Source organism: Seriola aureovittata, chromosome 15 (assembly GCF_021018895.1).
Source record: "Seriola aureovittata isolate HTS-2021-v1 ecotype China chromosome 15, ASM2101889v1, whole genome shotgun sequence".
NCBI classification, from domain to species: Eukaryota; Metazoa; Chordata; class Actinopteri; order Carangiformes; family Carangidae; genus Seriola; species Seriola aureovittata.
In genome coordinates this window covers 1963632-1988685 of record NC_079378.1, presented here as the reverse complement: position 1 = coordinate 1988685, position 25054 = coordinate 1963632, and the positions used below count along the sequence as shown (strand labels likewise).

Below are 25054 nucleotides of genomic sequence, written 5' to 3'. Positions count from 1 at the left end.
AGGAGATAAGAAAACAGTGTCATGGCTGTAAACTGCATCACAAACACACGCAGCTTGGAGGGATTATAGGTTGAGGAGAGTGTGGTCACTCGCTGAACTGATCGCTGTATTAAAGCCTCATTTCAGTGGCACCAACTCCAACAGCGGACAGTGAGGCCGGGGGTGTGTAACATCTGAACTGAGTGCAGCAGCTATGTGCCTCTGCACAGCATCATTGATTATTACATTTACTTCTTGCAAAAATCTAATTTTTCCTCTTTCTCAGAGTCGAATTGAACCAGAATATTGAGCGTTGAGCACGTATCACACTTGCTATAGTGTGATATGTGTATAGCTATGAAAAACAACTATAGACCTCTTTATAGTTTTAAAAAGTAGCTACAAGTCAAACTGAGACTTTCACCCGTGCACTCATGCATAGATTTTTGCAGCCAAGAAACCCAAACTATTTCAGTTTGCTTTTCAGCTTTTACTTCATTTTAAAAGAAACTATTTGAAAGTTTTGCTATTGCTACAAAGCTAATGTTAGCATTAACAGCTGTTCATTTACCGGCGTATAAAGAAACGGTGAAAGTTCAGCATCAAATTTTTTTCCATTTACTCACCAGCAGCTGTTTCCAGAGGTGGAAGGCAACCCTCTCGTTTTGCCTCTTTTTCTATTATTTCTTTTCTTGCACTGAAGTCAGCATGCTAACTAACTAGCTAGCTGTAGCGTCCAATCTGCCCTGAAGAAGCAGCTGCTCAGAGGGCGCATCATAATCTTCTGTCTAGTAAACACAACAATGGCCGACGCTTTTGCCGAGACCGCTAACTAATCAGCTGCTAATGCTAACATTTGCTAATTTAGCAATTGCAGAACTTACAGATGGCTCCTTTAAGTGTCCTAGAACATGTTTTATATTGAAAATAGCCAGTAAATTAGTTCATCTTGAATTCAACAGTATGTCCTGCCAAGTTAAGAAGTAAAGGGAGAGAAAACCCAACGAAAGCAGTGTATTAAATGGAACTGGACACAGTGGGTAACAAGGTGGTGCAGAGGTTATCTCCATCACCTCCCACTAAGGCGGTTTCTTACCGCCCACCAGGTGGGTTTCCTCTGGCATCACTTTTCTCCCACAGTACATGCAGGTGAGGTGAGTGGCTGTCGGTCTGTATTATGTGCCTCCTCTGCGACTGAGTGACTCTCCTGTGCACATGACACAAGCAGATGTGGAGGATGGATAGAAGGATGCCCTGCTCATGAATGTGGCCATTAGACTACTTTTAATTGTGTTAGTTGTTTTTCTGTTGTTTTATAAGTGTTGTTTTGTAAAGTGCTACGTTAATAAAGTTATTAAGATTATTATTATAAAGATTGTTGCAGAATGAGAATAGATTAATAAACCAGTACTTCTTGTCTGAGAAGAGAAAATACACATGGATAACTGAGAGAAAAGCACAGTGGCAAAAACTTCGTCTTCCATGTCATCACTCATAAACAGCAGTGATAACAGTGCTGAAGTCGGAGAGAATGATTCCTGTCGCCTCCTCTGTGAGGAAAAACTGACTGAGTTTTTATTCTTAATGTGTTGAGATAAAGAAGAAACGGAGAGAACAGATGGAAATGGAGGCCCGGCTCATTTAGCATTGCTCAGCAGTTCTTTACGCTCCCTCACAATATCATAAACCAGACTAGCTCAGTACACGGCTCGACCGTGTGCAAAATTGAGGACGTAGTTGAAAACTACTTTCAATGGAAGTTAGCTGAAGCCTGCTCGAAAAGTTGCTAAATGTCACCAGACGACATAATGTGCTAATTAGCATATTCATGACAGTTTCTGCCCTTTATCTGTTTGTGTCTCCTCCTCTCTGTGATCACAAACTATTCTAATAGAGCTGAATTCCCCATGAAGCTGTTCTCTTTTCTGTTTCTGTCGAGTTTGAAATAGCGACTGAAATGCAGCCCATTATGATGACATGTTAACCAGCAGTCACTTCCAAACACATACATGACGGCGCCGCTGTATTTACTTGTTAAACAGTCACTGAGAGAGGAAGCTGGAAGCAGCAGAATATCTTTCTTATTGTGTCTCTCACAGCCTCTGTCTTCTGTCTTGGTAACAAACTGCTGCTCCTCTGTAACTGAATAGTAGATGCAGAGAGAGTTATACATCTGGCTCACAGGGCGACTCTTCTTCTTTGGAAAGTAGCAAAGGTTTTGTCCCAAAACTCACTGGATTTGTCATTTGTTGGTTTTTTTTCAGCTGCTTCGGGTCTGAAAATGAAAATTGTTGCGGATGCACTGGAAACGCCCTCTGACTGCGTATTAGAAAATGTTGGCACCAAATCATTTTGAAAGAGCAACAGCCAATGGGAAAAGCCCCAACACTTGGCCGACCAATGCTGTAACGTCACCGCTCACTCATGAACGTTCGGGGGATGTGGAGCTGTACTGTGGCGCCACAGAAAGAACCATTATCAGTTATATTTCCTGCAGCTGCAGGTTGTCTGCATGTATTTAAAAAGCACGTTCTCTCTCTCTTCATCTCAGTCGGCCTCGGCTCAGTTAGATCGCCCATTGGCATGAAAGTAAATAGTTTCCAGAGGATGAAGTTAAAAGGTCAACATTTCAACTTCTCTTAGTCTTTTGTGGCTTTTTGTAAAGAAGCTGTCAAAGTAATATTTCATGGTTTGACTGCTTTGGAAAGGATTTCTGTTCAAACCAGTGAAAGCACCGAGGGCTTGTGCTCTTATTCTCAATGAAATATTAGTGTAAAAAAAAAAAAAAAAATCTAATTTTGACATGCTTTCCAAAGAAAAACATCCTCCACAACTGAGATGATGTCGGTTATACGGAGCTGAGATGGCCGACTCTACTGTCAAACTTCTCTTTTTGAAGACGCCTCCGTGCTACCTAAGGTTTGGATGAAGGTCGATCTTTTGTGTGCAAAGCTTATCAATTGGTCAGAAAACATAGAAAACTATATCTCTTCTAAAAAGTAGAAAAAGCTCCTTTCCAAAAATATATCTCTTCACAATCATCCAAACAAATGTCAACAGAGATGACGGGCGCATGAATAAAAGCCTGTAAATCGTTATACAAAGCAGCGAGGAAGAGCAATACACCATGAAAATCTTCAGTCTCATTTAAATCATATAACAAACAAAACCTTAGCTTCTCAGGGAGGCCATTAAACCCACCTGCTCCTATGACTAATGGTAGCTGAACTAGAGGTAACTGCCCATAGAGATATTTGACTTGATTTCAGTGATGGATGGGATTTGATTACAGGTCCCAAAGCCGTCCTACAAAATCAAATCCGTCCACCTGGCGATGTTGATCAGACGAACCTGTGGGCTGCGACGTGCTCGAGCCTTTTGTTTGCTTGTTACACTTCGGCTGGAAGGAAGCCTGCAGCATTTGTCGGAGGTGGCTGGGGAGGGCGGGCGTTTGTTGCAAGTACTAGCAAACAACATTCAGGGAAAAAAAAAAGGGTTGATGTATATTATACAGCGAGAGCATGTATGTTTGGTTTAAGTTAGTTTGATCCACCCTGTTTGTTTCTCTTTGCTCCTCAAAGACCAGGAACTGACGCCAGATCAATTCCATTCGTTCTTTCATTTGAAGACATTTGTTCTGCATCAGTGAAGTAACCCTCTCTTACAGTTTGTCAGACTAATTCATCGCCTGTCTGTAATGTCTGCGTTGAAAATGTGAAACTCCCACAGGCAGAAAACTGAAGGAAAGTGATTTGTTTCTTCTCTGTCAGTATGAAGGGGAGTTCTGATGCAGAGGCATCGAGGGAACTGTGCAACTTTTAGTTGTTTGAAAAGCCCCCCCCCCTTATCCTGAATGTGTCCTTCACTTCTACTGCAGCAACCATCCATCCATTTTCTAAACCGCTTATCTTGTGTCGGGGTGCAGGAGGAGGGGGGGGGGGGGGGGCTGGAGCCCGTCCCGCTTACCAGCATGCAGTGGGCAAGAGGCAAGGTACACACTGGACTGTTTGCCTGTGCATGACAGAGTGCTGCAGTAACCACTGCAATGTAACCTCTGTGCTGGAGATGCACCGGCTTTATTTAAAGGACAAGTTCACACAGGAAAGAAACGAGGAGCCTCGAATTCTGGATCAACTCTGTAGTTTCATCCTCACTGTCAAACATGTCGGCTGCAAACAATATTCTGAGTGTTCCTGCGTCCTCTCCCCCCACCCACCCCTCTGTCCAGAGCACCTTAAGGTTCCCCTGGAGGAGTACATGATGCGCATGCCGAAGGTTCACATCTTGAGGACAAAGAAGAGGGAGGGGCTGATCAGGACTCGCTTGTTGGGAGCCGCCGCGGCTAAAGGAGAAGTCATCACCTTCCTGGACTCTCACTGTGAGGCCAACGTCAACTGGCTGCCTCCGCTGCTGGGTGAGGAACACACACACACACACACACACACACACACACACCACACACACACACACACACAGACGCACGTTTATATACTGTATGTCAATATTTATGAGGGCCTGTGTTAATGCAATACATTTTCTATCCTCCAGCCATGACATGACTGTAAAAGAGTTTTATGATCACATGGCAAAATGAAGGATGGCTGAAGTTTTCATGTTCTCACTCATTTTCAGAAATGTGCCACGTTTTTTGACATTTTTTGACATTTTGAGAAATTTTTCAAAAATTGTCGTCAATTTTCCAAAAAGGTTCCCACTTTCAGAAACATCCTCACTTTCCGAAAAATGTCGCCTCTCTTTTCCAAAATGTCCTCACTTTGTGAAAACGTCCTCACCCTCATGGTCGTCTCAAAGATTGAAGTAGACCAGAGACTCATATCTGCTCTACTTCTGCTGCTGTCAGATTGCTGTATCATACACAGAACCAATCACTGTCACACATAGACACACACACACACACACCACACACACACACACACACACACACACACACACACAGACGCACGTTTATATACTGTATGTCAATATTTATGAGGGCCTGTGTTAATGCAATACATTTTCTATCCTCCAGCCATGACATGACTGTAAAAGAGTTTTATGATCACATGGCAAAATGAAGGATGGCTGAAGTTTTCATGTTCTCACTCATTTTCAGAAATGTGCCACGTTTTCTGACATTTTTTGACATTTTGAGAAATTTTTCAAAAATTGTCGTCATTTTCCAAAAAGGTTCCCACTTTCAGAAACATCCTCACTTTCCGAAAAATGTCGCCTCTCTTTTCCAAAATGTCCTCACTTTGTGAAAACGTCCTCACCCTCATGGTCGTCTCAAAGATTGAAGTAGACCAGAGACTCATATCTGCTCTACTTCTGCTGCTGTCAGATTGCTGTATCATACACAGAACCAATCACTGTCACACATAGACACACACACACACACACCACACACACACACACACACACACACACACACACACAACCCCTACCGTGAGGCTGAGTGCCTCCTTTTCTAGCTGATGGACTCGCTCACCCCCCGAACTCCCTTCCTCAATTACCCCTTTTCCATTAGGAGCTCTGTTTCTCAGCGTGGCGCCACAGAACTATTCACAACAAACTTTATGACCCATATTACCTTAATGTCAATCTGTTTACACAGTATGTGCAAGTAGGACCCGTGTCTGCCAGCGAGTAACATGAACAGGCATTCTGTCTATTACAGTCTGCTCTTGCACTTTGAATATTAATGGAGAGACAGTGGCTGAGACCACATGATTGGTAAAATTACATTTTTTTTCTTGCTAATTTGCATAATGTGCAGCATTAAAACAACAACAATATAACAATCTATAATGACCTATAATTTGCTATTCCAAAAAGGAAGGGAAAAACACACATTTAAAAGACCCTGCAGTACTCAACCTGAATGATGCACAAGTTGCTCTCAGGCTTCTCTCTGCAGCTCTAGTAACAACAGGTCAGTGAGCCAATCAGAAGAGAGGAGGCTCTGAGCCTCTCTTCTGATTGGCTGACTGTTTTCTGAGTCATTCAATAAAAATAAAGCAGATTTCAGGTAAAAACACTCAGAGAAACCAAATCCTGCAAAGGTTTGGATGGTGGGTCCAGGTGGGCGGGGCTTGGTGACTGCTTTGTTGTGACATCACAAAGTTCCAGAAGTCCTGACGGCTGGTTTTAAGGCTCAGTTTCTGAATACAGGCTGTGTGCATTTCTCTGTGGACTGAGGCTTTGATACTTTCACAGTATTAATATAGAAGCTAGAGCTGATCTATAATCTATAATCACACTACACATGGACACAGACCTTTAACTATATATATGTGGCCAAAACATCTTTATTCAGGCACCTTTTTTTATAAATCCTATTATAAAAACACCAGGTTACATTCTTGTGTTATTTAATAGTCTAGTTTGATCTTGCTGTTTCAGTCCATTGTTAAACATGTGTTGTTTTTTATTCTTTATTCACTGTGGTGGTTGCAGAAGTGTTGAGGGAGAAATCAGTGCCACAGGTCAAAACATTTTCCCCGACCCTGCTGAAAAAAAAAATCCACATTTCTAACATTTTGGATGATGAGCAGTGGAGATGACAGCAGGAGCTGTTACATCAGTTGCTTATCCCTCGTCAACCTCTTTTTCACTGAGTGCCCCGCGTCAACAGACTGGCAACCTTTCCTCAGTAACGGTCGATCTGCGTCTGACATGCGTCAAGAGCTCAGTGGAAAAGGGCAAAGCACACAGACACACACTCACTCATACACACACACACTCACACACACACACACTCATACACACACACATATAAGTGTTTTCTTTCTACCTGGCTTCCTCCTTTACCGCTGTGGATGAGGGAAACACTAATACAATATACAAACACACATATAAAACCTGTAACAGTGAACAAATAAATATGTGATGGGAAACTACTTTTTAATTGACTGAAACACCGACCATCTGCCTCTCTCTCTCTCTCTCTCTCTCTCTCTCTGTCTCTCAGACCGGATCGCCCAGAACAGGAAGACCATCGTATGTCCGATGATTGACGTGATCGACCACGACAACTTCGGCTATGACACGCAGGCGGGCGACGCCATGCGAGGAGCGTTCGACTGGGAAATGTATTACAAGCGGATCCCCATCCCGCCGGAGCTGCTGAGGGACGACCCCAGTGAACCCTTCGAGTGAGTGACGAATACTTTCTGCTTCCCTAAGCTGCAGCCGACTTAAACGAAGATGGAATCTATCACTCCGTACAGTTGACAGACAGTTTCTACTTGCTGCTTCTTTCCGATACCAAATTTAAATTTTGTAGGCTTTACACGAACTGACAGCTGAGCGACTTATTGTCATAATATGAGCATTTTTGTTTTGGCTGAAAGTAAATGACGGTTTTCAAAGCACAGTTAGGTTTAACGATGGAGTCTCTGTCTCCTCCAGGAGCTTTTAATTTACCTTCATCTCCCCCTCGCCCCAGCTCATCTGTAAAAAGAACAACATGGCCAAGAATTTGATCCGGTTTCTACATCAAAACCGGATCAAATTCCTGGCTTAGCCCGGATATTTATGGTTGTGGAGCCGGGATGTTCTTGGTAGATTACTATACAATATGAAGTTCCCACCTGTTTACGTTGCTGTTGTTGTGACGGGAGATAGAAGTCCGTCGGTTTGACAAACTGCCCTGCAGTGTGTGATCGGCCTTTAATCCGTTCACTCACCACCACCATCACCAGTAGAGTCCCCTGCGCCGCTGTAACGCAGGGATGTTGGATCCTCACTTAACAAGCCAACTGGAGTCTGTCTGGCAAAGAACAACATCCCCTAACAACCATATACCCCCCCCCACCCCCCACCCCTCCACCACCACCAGCTCACTTAGACTGGTGTGTAGGAGGTGCAGCCAGACTCAAAGCCAGTGTTTCATTACCTCTCAGAGGCCTGTAGGGTGGAAAGCCATGTGCTCATATACCAGACCCCCCCCCCCCTCCCTGAGCAGCCACTTCACTGGTTCACTGCAGTGCTCCTCTAACTGTACAGACTGTGTCAACACATGAATTAAACATTGTGCCCAGTGGTTCTCCCACAGCACTGGACGTGGGAACACCTTCAAAAAGAAGGTTGCATATAATTCTCACTTTCTTTATCGATATGTGCACACTGTCGGCTCGAGACACGTCGGCAGCATTTTATAACCCAGAGCTCAGACGCCCTGATAAAAACCTGCTAAAAACCTTCATTTCTCAGACTCTGAAGCAGATAGTAACCTTTGATTTTTATTGTAAATCATTGGGGCTTTGCCTTGGAAATTGTATATGGCTGGAAAAACATCGATGTTCTCAGTTCGGTTAAACTTTTTTTTAAGGGTTATTTATATTTTTTAAAATGTCGATGAGCATTAGAGTAAAGCCAATGATTTACAATGAAAGTCAAAGGTTTAAACTCTCATTTTATTCTTATCTCATGTTTCTATCTGCGTCAGAGGCTGAGAAATAAATGTTTTATTGACAGAACTGCAGCAGGTGAATCTCAGGTGATACTGGCATTTCAGCGAATCACAACACATTTCATAAGTCACGTGTCTTAAAAACGACGTAACCAAGATGGCGTCGGTGGAGCAGCTCACTCTGAGCTTCACAGCTGCCCTTCAGAAACCTGTGGGTGACATCACAGAGGCCACGCCCCTCTTTATTTACAGTCTGTGGTTTTATTTTCCAGTTAAATTGTGAAATGAACAGACAATAATATGGTTCTGAGAGTAATTAGCGCTGTGCAGACAGTTATATTTTCTGTCTTAAGCAGCACAACACGCACAGAAGCTGAAATGCATCAAGCTGGAAGCTCGGTCGACTCCTCTGCTTCGCTTTGTCTCAGCGGTAATTAAGTCTATTCCCCCACAACGGTTCAAACTGATCCTGTGTGCTCAACTTCATACTGATATGAATTTAGACTAATGTTTTTGGAGCAGCGGGGGTTTTATCCAGGCAAAGAAACACGTTGGTATCGTCTGACCGCAGCTGCTTCACAGTAAAAGACATGTTTCAGTCACGGTTTCTCAGTCACCCATCTCATGGCTGTGTTATCGTTAAAATTAATTACATTTTAATCAGTACAGCTGGCTACACAGACTGTGTACCCATCCATGTTTCCTCCAGTGTACGTGCATCACAATAATTGACTATATATTGGACTATGAGCTCTTCTGAGTGCACAGCAACACTGGCCAAAGGATCCCGTGTAAACAGTAACATAAGTCTGCAGCTGCTGTTGTTGTGCAGGGAAAACAAACACAGCATGAGTCGGTGGAGGACACGGTTTGACTGAGTGTGGAATTCTAACTTCTACAATCTACGTTTTGTGGCCAAAAAGTATGTGGACAATGGAGTCAAAAGTCAACGATATTCTTGACAGCGGTTTGCCTCAAACGTTTGTGTTTGACCGTTTCCTGTTTCGACATGACAAATGCCCTCAGGCACAAAGTCAGGTCCATACCAGACTGGCCCTGAGCAGAGCCCGGATCTAAACAGCTTTGGGATGAGCGGGAACACGGACCGTGAACCACGCCTTGTCGCCCAACATCAGTGACTGACCCCTCCGATGCTCTTGTGGCTGAATGGGAGCAAACCCCTGCAATGTTTTTGTGACCACTGTGCGTCACCACCACGGACTCGTATGTGTGCTCTCCGCTCAGGTGGCGTGCGAAGCCCCCGGAGCGTTTCTCTCTGCTGACGGTTCAGTTCCTGCCCTGTTTCCCTTTGATTGATCCTCCTAATGGACGACTTTGGTCAGAGCAGACGACCTGCTGGCTGCCTGCCTCCGACTTCTACCTGATGAAAAGCCCGTCACTATGACAACCAGGTGTAAGTGTGTGTGTTGTGATATTTCTCCATTGTACAGGAGCGTAATTGCTCTGGGGAATGAAAAGATGAGAAAGATCCACTTGAGTTTTGATTGATTGTAAAGATTAGTGTTACATTCAGAGGCTAAAGGAAGGCGTGAGTTGGAGAGAGTTGGTGGGGGTTAAGGATCAGATCCAGTTGATGAAGGAAGTTCGCCGCAAGAAATCTAAGTGTGTGTGTGTGTATGTGTGTGTGTTTGCACCTGCTGCCCCAGTTTCTCTGCCTCAGGTGTGCAGCAGCAACACAACAGCTAACAAGCCCTGCACTGGGCGGCACAGAGCCTGTCACGGCAGACAGTGCTGCGTTGTGGGTTAATTGCTTCTGCATTGTTCAGAGCGTCGTCATTATCAGGAGAGAAATAGTCGACTAACGCCGCACTCGCCTCCTTGCAGTGGATGCAGTGGAGAGCCAGAGTCACAGGAAAGAACATGTGCATAAATACCTCATACCTGCAGCTCAGCTCACCTCTATTCACACATGCTCAGTTGGTTTCGGAGGGAAACAACCACGAGGAGTTGATTCTAGTTTGATTCATTCTTAAAGACGTCAAAGAAGAGTCTCAGTTCTAATCCTGTGTCCCCGTGTTAAATGTTCCTCTTGGTATACGCCAAATATATGTTACAGAAATCAATTTAAAGTATTTTTATATCAGATTCTTCGTCACTTCTCTTCCTGCAAAATTTTTTTGCAGCATTAGTTCACTGCACACACGTCATATTTAATCTTATGAAACAGATTCCATGTGTATAGAGAGTTTCAAGGATGAAGTTTATAAAGTGCGTCACCGTCTGCATTCGTCTCCTTCTCGTTCATGCATTTGAGTTCAGGGATTATGATGAAGAGACGAGCTCATTTAGTTTGTTACAAAGTGGAAAAGTCTTTCATCAGTTAAGACGTTTTCTTCGACAGGCTGAGACACGTGTTGAGGAAAAACTCACTCTTTGTACGAAACTGTGATGTCGTCCTGACTGTGATCCGTGTGTCCTGCAGGTCGCCTGTGATGGCAGGCGGACTGTTCGCCGTGGACAGGAAGTGGTTCTGGGAGCTGGGAGGATACGACACGGGGCTGGAGATCTGGGGAGGAGAACAGTACGAGATCTCCTTCAAGGTAAAAAAAAAAAAAAGAAAAAAAATCTCATTTTTTATTTCATGCAGTTTTGAAGGTTCAGGAGACACGTGAGATTTCTGTCTTTTACAGTATTTACTCTCCGTCCTGTAACTCCTCAGCTGTTGCACCAGGGTCATAAACATAATGAAAGATGTTCTCTTTGAAATTACACTTGTCCCCAGGCAATGACATCATCTTCCTCTCCTCTGACTTCAGGCACATCTAAGGTTTTATGTATCTGTTCTCTCAAGACTTTATTTGTTATAAAAGAACAAGGAGCGTGTCTTCGTTTTGACTTTGAACAAACTGCTTTGTTTCTAACGTTCCCCTTAAGGTTCTGATGCTTTTCATGCAAATCGTAACTACTGTAATATGTTCTCATTGTAAAACGACGAGCGTTTCAGCAGAGGTAATTTCCGTCCATACTAACACGCATGTCACGGGTCTGCGGGTAAACAGGAAGTAGACTGTCTGACTCTGCAGTGGGTTAGTTGCAACAAGATCAGTAGCGCTTGTAATTGGTTATCCATGAAGCTTTCACCAGGTCTCAGTTTTGACCCCTTCAGACTAAAGCAGGGTCAGCGTCGTTTCCCAAAGTCTCCGTTTTAAGGGGCTCGAAAACCAGGACGCCGGGTGTTAACTCGGTGAAAGCGATGCGTTCTGAAACTAAAAACATGGTAATTCACGTTGATGTCCAGGTTCAGCAGCAGGGCCGGTGACAGTTGGGGCAGTTTGAGGAAATGAAAGTGGCGTGTTCATTTTCTCCTCACGTCTTATTCAGCAAAACATTTCCGTGCTCATGTTCTCTGTGCCGGACACAATCAGTCACACAGCTGGAAGAAGACGGAAGTGAACCGAATCAAATATACAGAACAAGCCTTTTTTTTGGAGTCACTTTTCCCATCCCACCTCAACTTCAGACTTCTTCAACCATGACCAGCCACATTTCTCAGAAAATGCTCTAATGGGTCATTTTGGAAGAAAACGACAAACTTTGCCGTTAGATTTTTTTAGCAACGCCAGTGCAGACAACACCAAACACACAGGAGGAAATGTCAGTTCACCGTCTTTTCCCCGACATATTTCGAGATCTCGCAAAGTCATTTCCAACGCCATTTTTCCTTGAGCGGGATAATGAAAGCAGCACACGGCCTGATAACATCTGACTCATCTGGCTGGTGTTGTGGTGGTGAACCATAAATCATCTCCCACACCTTTGACTGCACCACCGTACGCTGAGATGCAGAGGTGTAATTCCACCTTAACCTTCAAAATCCAAAAAGGATAACCACACACAGGGTTTTTTTGGGCCATGAACAAAAGGTGAGGATTTCTCACATTTAAAGCTGTCAGCGTGAAATGAATGATAGGCCTTGACTAAGACCAGCCGTGACCCCGCGGCTCAGCCTGGTGCCAAGAAGCTCTTATGTTTCAATACTGTTTTGAAGCTTTTCATCTTATTTAAGTAATTGCTGAGATAATATCCCAAACCAAGGTTATTATTTTGGTCAAGATTATCATACTATTAAATTTTGCTATCAGCACATGCCTAGCTGTGCCTCTTAAGTCTACTTTATACCCTCAGATATTCAATTTAGTTTCCTTTTTATTAAGATCCCCATTAGCTGATACAGCGCAGACAGCCAGTCTCCTGAGGTGAGAAGATTAACAGGCTCTCATACTAATCCTTACAACCAAACTGCTGCTCCCACAGACAGCCAGGCCCCGCTCGCATGTGAAACACAATCGCTTCATTCAGCGGTTACAGCTAATCTAAAGCACCATCCCGGTGACACTGGCATGGGAGCAGCGAGCGTTCGCGGCTCACACAGCGAGATAATGTCAGAACCTCCAGCCTGGCAGAGCGTGGAGGAAATATGACCTTACACGCAGAGTGAGACGGCGGCGCGCGGCATAAAAGCGACGGTGGGTTCTTTTATAAAGCTCCGGCAGACTGGAGTTGCAGTTATGCAAACAGTTCTCAGAGACAGAGCTGCTCTGCGGGCACAAATAATTAAACCTCCATGGATGGAGCCAAAAAGAGAGAGAAAAAAAGAAGTGGTTATTCAGAGTAAAAGTTCACTAACTGGCGAGTAGTTGGCAGAGGAAAACTTTTCTAAAGGCTTTTCTTTTCTTTCTTTTTTTTTTCATGGCATTCAGAGCTTTGGATGGATGAGCTACAGAGATAAAACCTCCCATATCAGCCAGCGGTGTGATTGATAAAATAGTCCCAGTATGATGATACGCTGGCTTTTCTGATGCGTGTTTCCATGACAACACCATCCAACAGCCTGTTCTGGCCTGAGAAAACTAACTTCATACTTAAACTTTCTTGCGCGTCGCTTGTTACCAACATCTGAACGAGACTGTCGTCTGCGCGGCGGGTTACTGTGACCCATAGTTACGTTTTGTTGCTAGGCGACATCTAGTGGTCGTAGTAATGATGACAGGAGCAAAGGGGAAAAGTGCGGTGACGTAGTGTCAAGAGGAGGTTGTAACCATGACAACTAGGGTCAGGTATGCGCGTCGTCGTGGGAGCGATGAAGCTGATACATCGGTCGTATCGGAGGGATGAAAAAACCAGGAGCCAAAACAAGCTGAACACAAAAACTGACATTAGAAAAACCACAGGGTCGGTCCGTTCGGATCGGTGTGGGAGCCAGTGCTAACCTTGAAGCTTCTGTATCCCTGACTTTACATCGACTGATGGTCGTTATTATACATGTGGTGGAGGCAAACACACGAACAGAGCCGCTGAAATAACGGTTATACTGAATTGTATGCACCAATGTTTTATTTATTCTCAGACATCGATCGAGACAACTCAAGTTTTAGTTGCACTTTTAGTCAGTTCTGCATTTTGTCTTGCAGCAGTATGTTTTATTCATCAGCCGGAGTGAGTTCTGTTGTTCTGTAGTTTCTCACCATCAGCTGAGCTCTGTTGCCTCATGTGATCTGTACTGGTACTGGAGGTTTTCTCCTTCTCTGATGGAGCAGAGAGACTGTGGTGGTGCAGGGGGTCGTGCTGGTTGTGGCAGGAGCAATGAAATTACCCCCATGTGGGAAGTTGCTTTTTTGTAGCAACAAGCAAACTCAATCCAAGTGACCGTGATTATCACCTGTGGTCATGAGCTCCGGGTAGCGACCGAAATAAAGTCGCAGATTCAAGCGGCTGAAATGAGTTTCCTCCGCAGGGCAGCTGGGCTCAGCCTGAGGAGCTCTGACATCCAGGGGGAAGCCAGCTGAGGTGGTTCGGGCATCGGGTTGGGATGTCTGCTGGGCGCCTTCCGCTGGACGTAGAACCAGAACAAGCTGGAAAGATTATATATCTCATTTGGAAACGTTTGGAAGCAGGTTTTATATAAGATGTGGGGCCTTTCACTTAACATTTAACTGTTGGTTTTATTCTCACAGACAGATGGAGGTGTGGATTTGAGCTTGACGGTTCATTCTCGACCTTGAACGCAGCGTTTTTTATTAACATTAGCGTCAGTGTTTAATTCCTCATAACAATAATTAGCATCTAGCGTCTTCACCTTGTGCTGCAGGGTTGAGGCTAATTGGCTTTCAGAGATTGAAATGTTGACTTTTTTGTTGTCCACCAGCGTGTCAGTGTAATGTTGTTAAATACAGGAACACACTGCTGTAATGACTCAAAAACTGAGTCCGTGTTTAATTGAAGTGGGACCATTTGTGTCTCAGAGTGAAAAATTAAACAACTAAAACTAGACTGATACACTGCAAGGGAAGGAACACACCACATCATTACAATGCTGGATGGAAAAACATATTAGCTGGAGAAAAAAGGCACTTAATGAGTTCATCCCAATGTGAGCATGAATGTGCTGAATGGACTTATGCTACTGTGAGATATGTGGTTTGCACTGTGGGCGTTAGCATTAAGAAGCATGTATTAGGATGGGATTGATGTTGCTGTGTATGTTACCGTGGTGGGTGGACAGGCGGGAGACCCCTCTGTTGAACTCCATGACGTCAGATGTAAAACACGCGTATTTCATGTTCCATCATTTCCGTCCACGTTCTGCTTCAACCCGCCTCCAACCTTCAGAGCGGCGTAAATCCTATTTACATATAAAGGCCTCCACTCTGTAGAAACAATGTGGAGGCACGGCGCCTCTCTGCGTCCATACTTCCCTTGTTTGTTGTCATGTTTAAATCCAGCTTTTCATTTCCCCAAGTTTCATTTTGCTATTGTCTTGAAAACAAAACCCCCTTCTTTTTTTTTCCCCGTCTCGCCTGCCGTCTCTAAGTCTTTCTTTTCTTCTCCGTCCTCTTCATCGTCTCCCTTTCTTTCTCACGGTTTATTTTCAACACTGCCAGCCAAGAAAAAGAATCATCACAGCTGTTATTCCTTATAGTTGGAGGATTAAAACGAGGAGCCACTGCTGGATGCCTCTGTTGGGAGAGATAGACAAGCTAAAAGGAGAGGAAATGTGGCAAATTGCTGTAAAGGGAGGTTTATTTTTGCTCAAGACAAGCACATTAGTCTGCTTAAAACATATTAAAACCTCGTCCTACAATGTCAAAAAAAACATTCAAAGACGCTGCACGCTGTGTTTTCCTGAAAAGCTTTTGCACTTTGCAGTTGTTGTAGTTGCCAGTTTGCTCCTTGTGTTTCTCTAATACCAACAAAGTTTAAACGCTGTGATAAGATACTTAACCCAGCTCTCTCTCTCTCTCTCTCTCTCTCTCTCTCTCTCTCTCTCTCTCTCTCTCTCCCTGCTGCTCAGGTGAAGTCAGGCTATCGTTATATCATCATTTGGTTTTTTGTTGCCTCCTCTTCTTCCTCCTCCCCCGCTCTGCCATCTCATCTTTATTGCCCTCTGCATTCACTCCCCTCTCCTGCTAGTCTCCCAGGATTTATAAGTCTGTTAGACCCACTGTACTTCATGCCCCCCCCCCCCCCCCTTCACCTTCCTTTACCTTTACCTACACTTCTCTGTCTTTGAATCTTTAAGATGGACAACACTTCTAAACACAACAGTGTCTCTGTAGGTGTGGATGTGCGGCGGTCGGATGGAGGACATCCCTTGCTCCAGGGTCGGACACATCTACAGGAAGTACGTCCCCTACAAGGTCCCCGGCGGGATCAGCTTGGCGAAGGTAATTCTTCACGCTGTGTGCCTCCACGGTTCATGACGAAATACAATGCAGCAGATCAGTGACAGATTTTCTCTGACGGTCTGATGCCGGGGTTCAGTGTCCGTCACATCTGAGCCACGACGCCACAGAGGATTGTGTTATAGTGTAAGCAGAACTAATCTGACCCAGACAGTATTAGCTCATGTTGAATGATTTAAACCAGGGTCAGATTAAAGAACGTCTCTGGAAGTTGATCCTTCCTCTGTATGAATGTAAAACACTGCTCGTTTAAAGCTGCGGAGCTGCTTCATCATAATATTCTCATCATTCATCATGTCTGATTGTGTATTGTCAGATGTTGTGGAGCTTTTAAAGCAACAGTGCACTAACTCGCTCGGCCTATAACAGGCCATTCATATTTTGTAGTTACTCTTACACTGAGTAGTTACTCCTCTTTTTTCTGGTCTCTTGAAAAAAGCTCTTATCAGTAATTCTCCTTGATTAAACAAACAACAAATGAAGCAAAATCCAATTATACTCAACTACTCAAAAAAACCCAAAAAGTGACATCTTATCGGTAAAACTGATTTTAATTGTATTAGTATTCTCCAGTGTTCACACACACACACTCACACACACTCACACACTCACACACTCACACACACACACACACACACACACACACACATACGAGGCTCTTCAGCATTTAAATGAGTTCAATTTGGTTTTTACAAAAACAACACATTTGGCTTTGTGCTGTACTGAAATGTGGCTTGATGTGAAACTAAATGTAATTCAGCCCAGGAAATATTCAGGAGTCGGGAAAAGTCATTTAACGCAAACACACACACACACACACACACACACACACAGCACAAACACTGTAAAAACAACATCTGCGTCCCTCAACTTCACCAAACATTGAAACTGAACTAAAACAGGCGTAACTGAATACATCAGCTAACGAGATGGAATAAATGAACCTTCTAATTAAGCTCAAGAGCACGAGTAAACACACACATGAACACCACACATTGCAAACACATGCACTGTACACATAAACACACACGCTCGGTTTCCCCCGTCCTCTCCTGAGTCCTGTCCTCTCTCTCTCCTCCCCGAGTGGAAGCACTTTAACAAAAGACCACCAGATGAGAGTCGGCAGCGCGCGGTGTGTCTACTATCTGCGACTTATAGCCTCTGCAGGTGCTCCTGTGAAGAATGGGCTTAAGTTTCTTTGTTCCCTCAAAGCACCTACACAGAAAAGGAAATAGTCTAAAAGCGCTAAATCATCCGAGGTGTATTCGAACACCATTCATTATGTATGCCCCTGCCGCAGCCTGAAACTCGGCTCCGTTTGGCTCAGTATGCCACTGAAAGGCTCTGGCCTTTTGTTTTGCTCTTTTTGTTTTATTCTGGCCAACCGTCTTTAAACTGGACCTCAGTGGAATGCTGATGGCCCTGGATCAGCCGCTCCCTGCAGATGAACATTTACATAAGAACATTTACTAAAATGAACTGAGTCCTGCTCTCTGCACAAATCCAGGGTTATACCTCTTTATTTGCTAACATTTCTTCCACTTCAGCTTGAACACATTTGGCTCTAAGTGACTGTCAGAAAGTTTTCACAGATGCAGCAAAGTAGGAACTGTTGCTGTGAAGAAATGGATGCCACTGTCAGGACAGACTCTCTGAGGCGCCGACGGAAATCAAGTGTTTCACCTCGTTAACGTTTTTTATATAATACAAGATGATGTGGGGGGGCGGAGCTAAATAAATCTGAAACCTTGTCAGGACAGAGAGTGAGAGTTAGCATTAGCACAACCGCTAACTCTGTGTCTGCCACATACAAGCTAACAAACAACATAACCAGAAAACTATGCTAACCGTTCTGATACGTCTTCTAGCTGCTGATTTTGTTCACAACAATCTCAGAGTCTGCGTCTGACTGAGGCTCAAACACGTGGCTGAGTCTCTCCTCCGCTAACCAGCGCTGCGTCTTCACCGGCGGTGGTGGGCGGGGCACAAGCCCTGACCCAGATTCCTCTATGATGTTAATTTCACTTTTTATGTTGGGAATCCCATCCACCTGACTCTCTTTGATTTTTAATTTCAGAACCTGAAACGCGTGGCGGAGGTGTGGATGGACGAATACGCCGAATACGTCTACCAGCGCCGGCCCGAGTACCGCCACCTGTCGGCGGGAGACATGACGGCGCAGAAGGAGCTGAGGAACCGGCTCAACTGCAAGAGCTTCAAGTGGTTCATGAGCGAGGTGGCCTGGGATCTGCCCAAACACTACCCGCCGGTGGAGCCCCCCGCCGCCGCGTGGGGAGAGGTACAGTTACGAAACCGCTTTGACAAGATTGGTTAGATTGGTTTGACAGGTCACAGGTAACGTTGGAGGCGCGCAGCAATGAACCAGCTGAACTCAAAACTTGTAATTAGCAGCTGGGATTGATCCTGAAAGGTTGTACATCTCTGGTTTCACAACATCATCAGTCAATCTGAATTTATTCGCTCAGCAAGATTCATCGTCTCAGACATGTACTTCAAATGCTCCAATGCACACCTGACTGACAGGTGCGTGGGAGAATGAAGTCGTCTGATAATAATGTAATGAACTCCCACCCACTGTCAGCACTGATACGTTCATTTAAAGGAAGGTCGTCTATTTTCTTATTATTTCAGATGAAAAGAAAAACATCAGAGACAGAAGTAAGAGGGAAAACTATTTAAAAGAAAGCGGGAAAATAAAAATAAATAAAGATTGTCTCTTAGCTGAAAGCAAAGTTAAGTTGAGCTATTGTTTGGAAACGTCAGCAGTTTCTACAGCAGCTTTTACTCTCTGGGAAACTTTTTCAATGCCTGAAGGCTCCTTCCCCAACTAACCAAGTCCAACTGAGGCGGATGGAGCAACGTTCCTGCAGCTGGAAACAGGCAGGGCAACAGTGTGGAGTGATCTGCAGGCAGCACCAACTGTGCATGGTGCAATAAAGTGCACTGGATACCAAGATGACCAACACAAGGTGCACATCATGTTCAATTCAACACAGGTGTTTTTGACCTACTGAAAGAAAAATGAAATACCACTGAGAAGTATCCAAGTGGAAAGCAGAGGGGCGTGCTTCAGGCTAGAGATGGTGATAACTAAATTCCCAGTGGTAACAACAGACAAGAATCTTGTGATGAAACATGTCTGCAATAACAACATTTTTTCCCCGTCTCCTCCTGTAAACCACAAACTACCAGGGCCAAGCCTCGGGGCGCTGCCGTGGAAACTGAGCGGCGAGCTGAACACCCCAGAGCGCTCAGCAACGTACGCTCATCTGTGTATGACAGACAGAGCAGTGGTCAATGCAAAGAAGGGACGAGTGAATGGATTTCTTCTGTTTGGACTCCATGTGTTTGAGTTTTGTTTGGTTTGGTTTGTAGATACGAAACGTGGGCAGCGACATGTGTATGGAGATCAAACACTTTGTGTCGGGGAGTCCCATCCGCCTGGAGAGCTGTGTGAAGGGGCGGGGCGAGGTGGGCTGGAGTCATGGACAGGTGAGGGTCATTCTTTCTCTAGTAAAGTTACTGATGGAGTTTTTCATTTCCTGTCCTGAGAGATTAGAGCTACTTGACATGTAGAGTTATACATTTTTTTTGTTTCTTTATGTCGCATGGTTGATGCTTATTGGTCCTAATTATTTTTTCTGAACCGGTCACTGCGAAGCCAAAGAAGTTGACTTTGTTCAGCAGATCTGTTCTCGTGGCGCGGCTCCTGGAATCCAGCTACTGTGGCCTAGTGAGAGATATTTCAGTAAATGTTGCTTGTACTGCCGTGAAATTTGATAGTGATATTTATGGCCCCCGAGAAGATGAGTCCTGTTAAAGCCTCTAATGATGCTCTCACTTTTCATCTTCTGCCCGGCCACTTGTTCAAAACTTCATTTCATGGGAGAATACTTCTAAAGTCAGTGACCAAATTCCCATCAGCTTCAGATGCTAATCCTAATTTTTTTTTTTAAGCTAATATTCCAAGATGTGAAATGATTATCTTTTTATCCCAAAACCTGGACTACTCCACATCAGACATGGATGTAGACAGCAGAGACGTGGGGTCTTTACATACTGCACTGTGTTCCAGACGTTAGTCGCCACGTACAGTCGTGTGCGTTAGGTTGTGCAGGACGAGTAGATTAGGAAATGTACGCGTGGTTTTAATTTGGAATTCAGATGCTAAATGTTACCCGTCCACGTGTTAAACGCTAGACGCTTCACGTGCTACGCGTTAGCATGTTATCAAAATATATGCATGTCAATATTCTGTTGTTAGTATGTTGGCAACAAGCCCACAAGCTAATAGAAAAGTGGTAGGTTACACTGTCGGTTACAGCTGAGATGTGTTCCCTGCAGGTGTTGACATTTGGTTGGAGGGAGGATATTCGAGTGGGCGACCCCATGCACACAAGGAAGGTTTGCTTTGACGCAGTCTCCCACAACAGCCCCGTCACCCTGTACGACTGCCACGGCATGAAGGGGAACCAGCTGTGGCGCTACAGGAAGGTACTGAGGACAGTGGAGACTGAGGGTTTGGAGTTGTACTACATGTAGAAAATAATGGGGTTTTTTTTCTGTTGAGGTTTCTTTGGTGAGTTAAGCATTGTTACGTTAATTAATGAATCATTTCAGCATTACTCTGGCCATCTGTTAACATCTAATTAAGTGTTGGGAAAAATTGAAAGATGCATAAACAGCAGATACAAGTTACACTTCACCAGCTCCATGTTCCTTTAAAGCCACACTGTGAAGATTGTTTGTGTGTGTGATTTTAGTGTCAAGCTTTTGTTTGTACAAAAACGTGTCAGTCGTGTTAAATAACTAAACAAATTGGTGCACCCTTATATCTCAGTGTCTGGCAGTCAGATTGTTTTGCAACCCTTGGCTTTAAATCTGTGCTAGTTATGGATCAAAAATGTATGAGATGACTGTGTAAGGTGAAAGGTGTTACAACAACACACAAGTCAAAACCCTGATTTATTGTGACTAAATCTCATCGGAGACAGGAGGCGGTGTAAAATCAAGTTAATGAAAGATGGTAGAAACCATAGTTTGTGATCAATGTACACGATAGAATTTGAAAATTTAAGGCCTCAGTCCACAGAGAAATGCACACAGCCTGTATTCAGAAACTGAGCCTTAAAACCAGCCGTCAGGACTTCTGGAACTTTGTGATGTCACAACAAAGCATTCACCAAGCCCCGCCCACCTGGACCCACCATCCAAACCTTGCAGGATTTGGTTTCTCAGAGTGTTTTTACCTGAAATCTGCTTTATTTTTATTGGATCACTCAGAGAACAGACAGCCAATCAGAATAGAAGCTCAGAGTCTCCTCTCTTCTGATTGGCTGACTGACCTGTTGTTACTAGAGCTCCAGAGAGAAGCCTGAGAGAGGAGATGTAAAACTACACTGAGGTGATTTTTGGTTCTTAAAACCACAAATATATCTTCTGATGGATCAACACTTCAAATAAAACACAGGAGAAGAAAAAGAAAATATGGATCTTTTTAAAGAGGCTTCCTGTTTTTTGAAGACTTTTTGATATCTGCACTCTATACACCATTATGAATCATGTAGAAAAACATTTTCAAGGTCAAGGCTGAAGAACAAGAAAGCTAAACACTTTATCTACAACAGTCTGATGCCACAATGTCCAAGCATTGTTTTGAAGCTTTGCAAAAACAGGATGTTTTCTTCTATTCAATATATTGACAAAGACATAAGGTCAGTGGCAACATCTGGGTCGTCTCGGATCACGCTCCAAAGAAAGGACACCTAATGTTTCTTTATTTGTCAGCAAAGAGGGGCCTTACTCAACCATTTCAACTTTTTTTTTGCTTTATTTCAAGATTATTTTATTTTTTTACAAAACAAAACACTCAGGACCTTTAACCACAGTGAAGAGCACCTGATGAAGAGCTGCTTCCTGCTTCGCCATGTGACTTAGAAAGGTCTCTTCTGGTGAGCAGCAATGAGCGTGACTCATGAGAAACAAGCAAACATATTGATTTAACAAACCTCAGAGGCTGTGGACCTCACTCAGTGTAGCAACTGGTTTCCGGCAGGTTTCCTCGTGTCCCACACAGTGTGAACAAAGAGCGATGAAACGGCAGAGACGAGACACACAGGGAACATTATTAAAGACCCAGATAGATAAGAACATTTTCATGTGTAGAGGTATCGAGTTTTACCCGGTGTAGTAATGACACAGACCAGAACTGTGGGAAACAAAAGGACAAACGATTAACCCAAAAACAAGGTGACAGGCTCTTCTCTTTCCCGCTGTCCTTCCTCCAGGACCAGAGCCTGTATCACCCCGTCAGTAACAGCTGCATCGACAGCAGCCCGAGCGAGCGCCGGGTCTTCATGAACACGTGCGACCCCTCCTCCCCGAGCCAGCAGTGGCTGTTCGAGAGGACCAACGCCACCGTGCTGGAGCACTTCAACCAGGGCGCCAACTGAGGGCACCGGGCGGCGAGATGAGGCGTCTTCCAAAGAAAAAAAGGTCATGGAATAATGGTCACCTCTGATCAGGTGAGTACAACAGTAACCTCGGTTTTACCCTTTACCTGCTTTGTGAGGAACAAAACTGCTGGTGTTCGTTGTTGTCGAATATTCTGCTGACGTCGCCAACAACTGCATAAACAGACGTTTAGAGGGACTTAGACGTGAAACCATGAATTAAAACTTATATAAAGCTTGTATTCCTTTGCTTAATAATACTATTAATGATATTATTTAACTGTTTTTGGAGGGGAAACATGATCTTGTACTGCGTTGATCAGATATTAACCCAGCAGCGGCGCAAATTCAGACTGTATCTAGTGTTGTTATGTTTTAACATGAACAAGCAATCCCAGCCACACCCACTCAGGAGACAGGAAGTGGGCGACGTCACAGAGTCTACGTCTACCATCCTTATTTAGAGTCTGTGGTGTTAATCCACAACTCACAATAATCCGTAACAAACGCACCTTTTATTCTGGTCTGAGTAACGTTTGCTGTAAACCACAGTACAGCTGTTTGACTGTATCTACAGCGGGCTCCATTTCCCTTTGTGTGGGATTTGTTCACAATAAGAAAAATAAGATCATTTATATAAGATCTATAGAGAGTTATATTAACTTCCATAACTCAACTTGTTGTCTTGTCCAAACAGCACGTTGTCTGAGCTGCTACCAGCTGGTGATCTCTCCTGTTTCCCCCTGTTGCCCAGATGAGACTGGAAGCTACAAATGAACAACATGCTGCTTTAGAAACATTCCCCGTGGCGGAGCGGTGATCCAGCGCGCTGGCTGAGGGCTCCGAGTGCTGGTCGGACCACACACACAGCAAACATCCAGAATCCAATCATACAGCGTGAGCTCGTGAGGAGGAAGGAGGTAAAAGAAAGACGCGCTCGCCTGAGCACGAATCCCACCGACAGCTGATTTATTCTCATCTGACAATTAAAAAAAAAGAAAAAGGTTCTCCACTGACTGTCTGTATTCTGTCCTTCTGCAGGGTGGGACAACCACAATGAAACCAAGTGTCCTGTGGAAATCCAACCAAAATAAAACTGCACTCTGGACCTCAAGAATTTACAAGACAAACATTTGGAAAGATGCTCTTTTCTTTCATGGCTGGTTTGAATCTGTCAAACAGACTCTGCTGGACTTAATGGATTATCTTTTCTTTGGCCTCTTTTAACCCCGACTTTTCTGCTGTTGCCTTACAACTTCCAAGAACAGGACACGCCTGCTCCTTCTTTTCATTGGTGGTGCCAAACACTTTTTGAAATCTGTTCCTCAATGGAAACTGGTGGGAAAAAAAGCATCAAACATATGTTGAACAGTTACTCCTGCACAGTGTGCAGATGTACTGCAAAAATATCTCTTTTTTTTAACAGGAACATCTTGTACAGACTCATCTTGAAAGTACAAATATTTTTTCTACTGTGTAATAAAGCAAAGAAAAGAAAATTACATGATTTGTGTCTCTTTCTTTCCCAAGATAATTTTTTTTAAAGCTTAAAATATTTTTTACTCTGTGACAGTTTACAAGTAACGTACTGCTCACACATGTTAATGTTATCCAGATCATCCTCAGGCACAAACATCACTAACATCGCTTCATATTACATATGTACACACACACACACACACATCTCTAAATGATGGCTGCTGGCTGTGACCCCAGGTTACATAATATTTTCTCATTTCTCTCAAGGAAATGTTGAGACCTTTAAAGTAACTTTAAATGGTTACCCATTTTATATAAATGTCTCTGTCCATGTGTAGTGTGATTATAGATCAGCTCTAGCTTCTATATTAATACTGTGAAAGTATCAAAGCCTCAGTCCACAGAGAAATGCACACAGCCTGTATTCAGAAACTGAGCCTTAAAACCAGCCGTCAGGACTTCTGGAACTTTGTGATGTCACAACAAAGCAGTCACCAAGCCCCGCCCACCTGGACCCACCATCCAAACCTTGCAGGATTTGGTTTCTCAGAGTGTTTTTACCTGAAATCTGCTATATTTTTATTGGATCACTCAGAAAACAGTCAGCCAATCAGAAGAGAGGCTCAGAGCCTCCTCTCTTCTGATTGGCTCACCGACCTATTGTTACTAGAGCTGCAGAGAGAAGCCTGAGAGAGGAGATGTGAAACTACACTGAGATGAACCACAAATATATCTTCTTATGGATCAAAACTTCAAAATAAAACACAGGAATGTATAAAATAAGGGACCATTTAAAAGAGTTATGATTATAAACAAATAAATACAATTAAAACTGCAACTGAGCTGAGGTAATCTGAGCTGAGGATGTCACTGGCAGAGAAAATATGAATATAAATGATCATGCAGCCTCTGCTACACCCACAGTCTGCATACGCCAGTGCTGTGTATGTGACCACCCAAGTCCTTGACTCAGTACCTGGATATGAGCGCAGACATCTTATTGAAAA

The 25054-nt window shown here is 43.9% G+C and overlaps 1 protein-coding gene across 3 annotated transcripts in view; it reads left to right on the top strand.

The window, feature by feature from the left end:
• Window positions 1–24072, top strand: part of LOC130183020 (polypeptide N-acetylgalactosaminyltransferase 10-like) — a 62765-nt gene extending 38693 nt beyond the window's left edge. For 2 of the 3 annotated variants that reach the window (XM_056398324.1, XM_056398327.1), the window contains exons 5-14: window positions 4208–4393; window positions 6950–7133; window positions 10836–10953; window positions 15970–16077; window positions 18173–18394; window positions 19492–19608; window positions 20461–20610; window positions 22404–22640; window positions 23323–23488; window positions 23610–24072. In XM_056398324.1, the coding sequence (XP_056254299.1) occupies window positions 4208–4393; window positions 6950–7133; window positions 10836–10953; window positions 15970–16077; window positions 18173–18394; window positions 19492–19608; window positions 20461–20610; window positions 22404–22568 (1250 nt within the window). In that variant the 3' untranslated portion in view covers window positions 22569–22640; window positions 23323–23488; window positions 23610–24072. Of the gene's footprint in view, window positions 1–4207; window positions 4394–6949; window positions 7134–10835; window positions 10954–15969; window positions 16078–18172; window positions 18395–19491; window positions 19609–20460; window positions 20611–22403; window positions 22641–23265; window positions 23489–23609 lie in introns of all 3 variants that reach the window. The other variant, XM_056398326.1, reaches the window with a different exon arrangement.
• The last annotated feature ends 982 nt before the right edge of the window (window positions 24073–25054 follow it).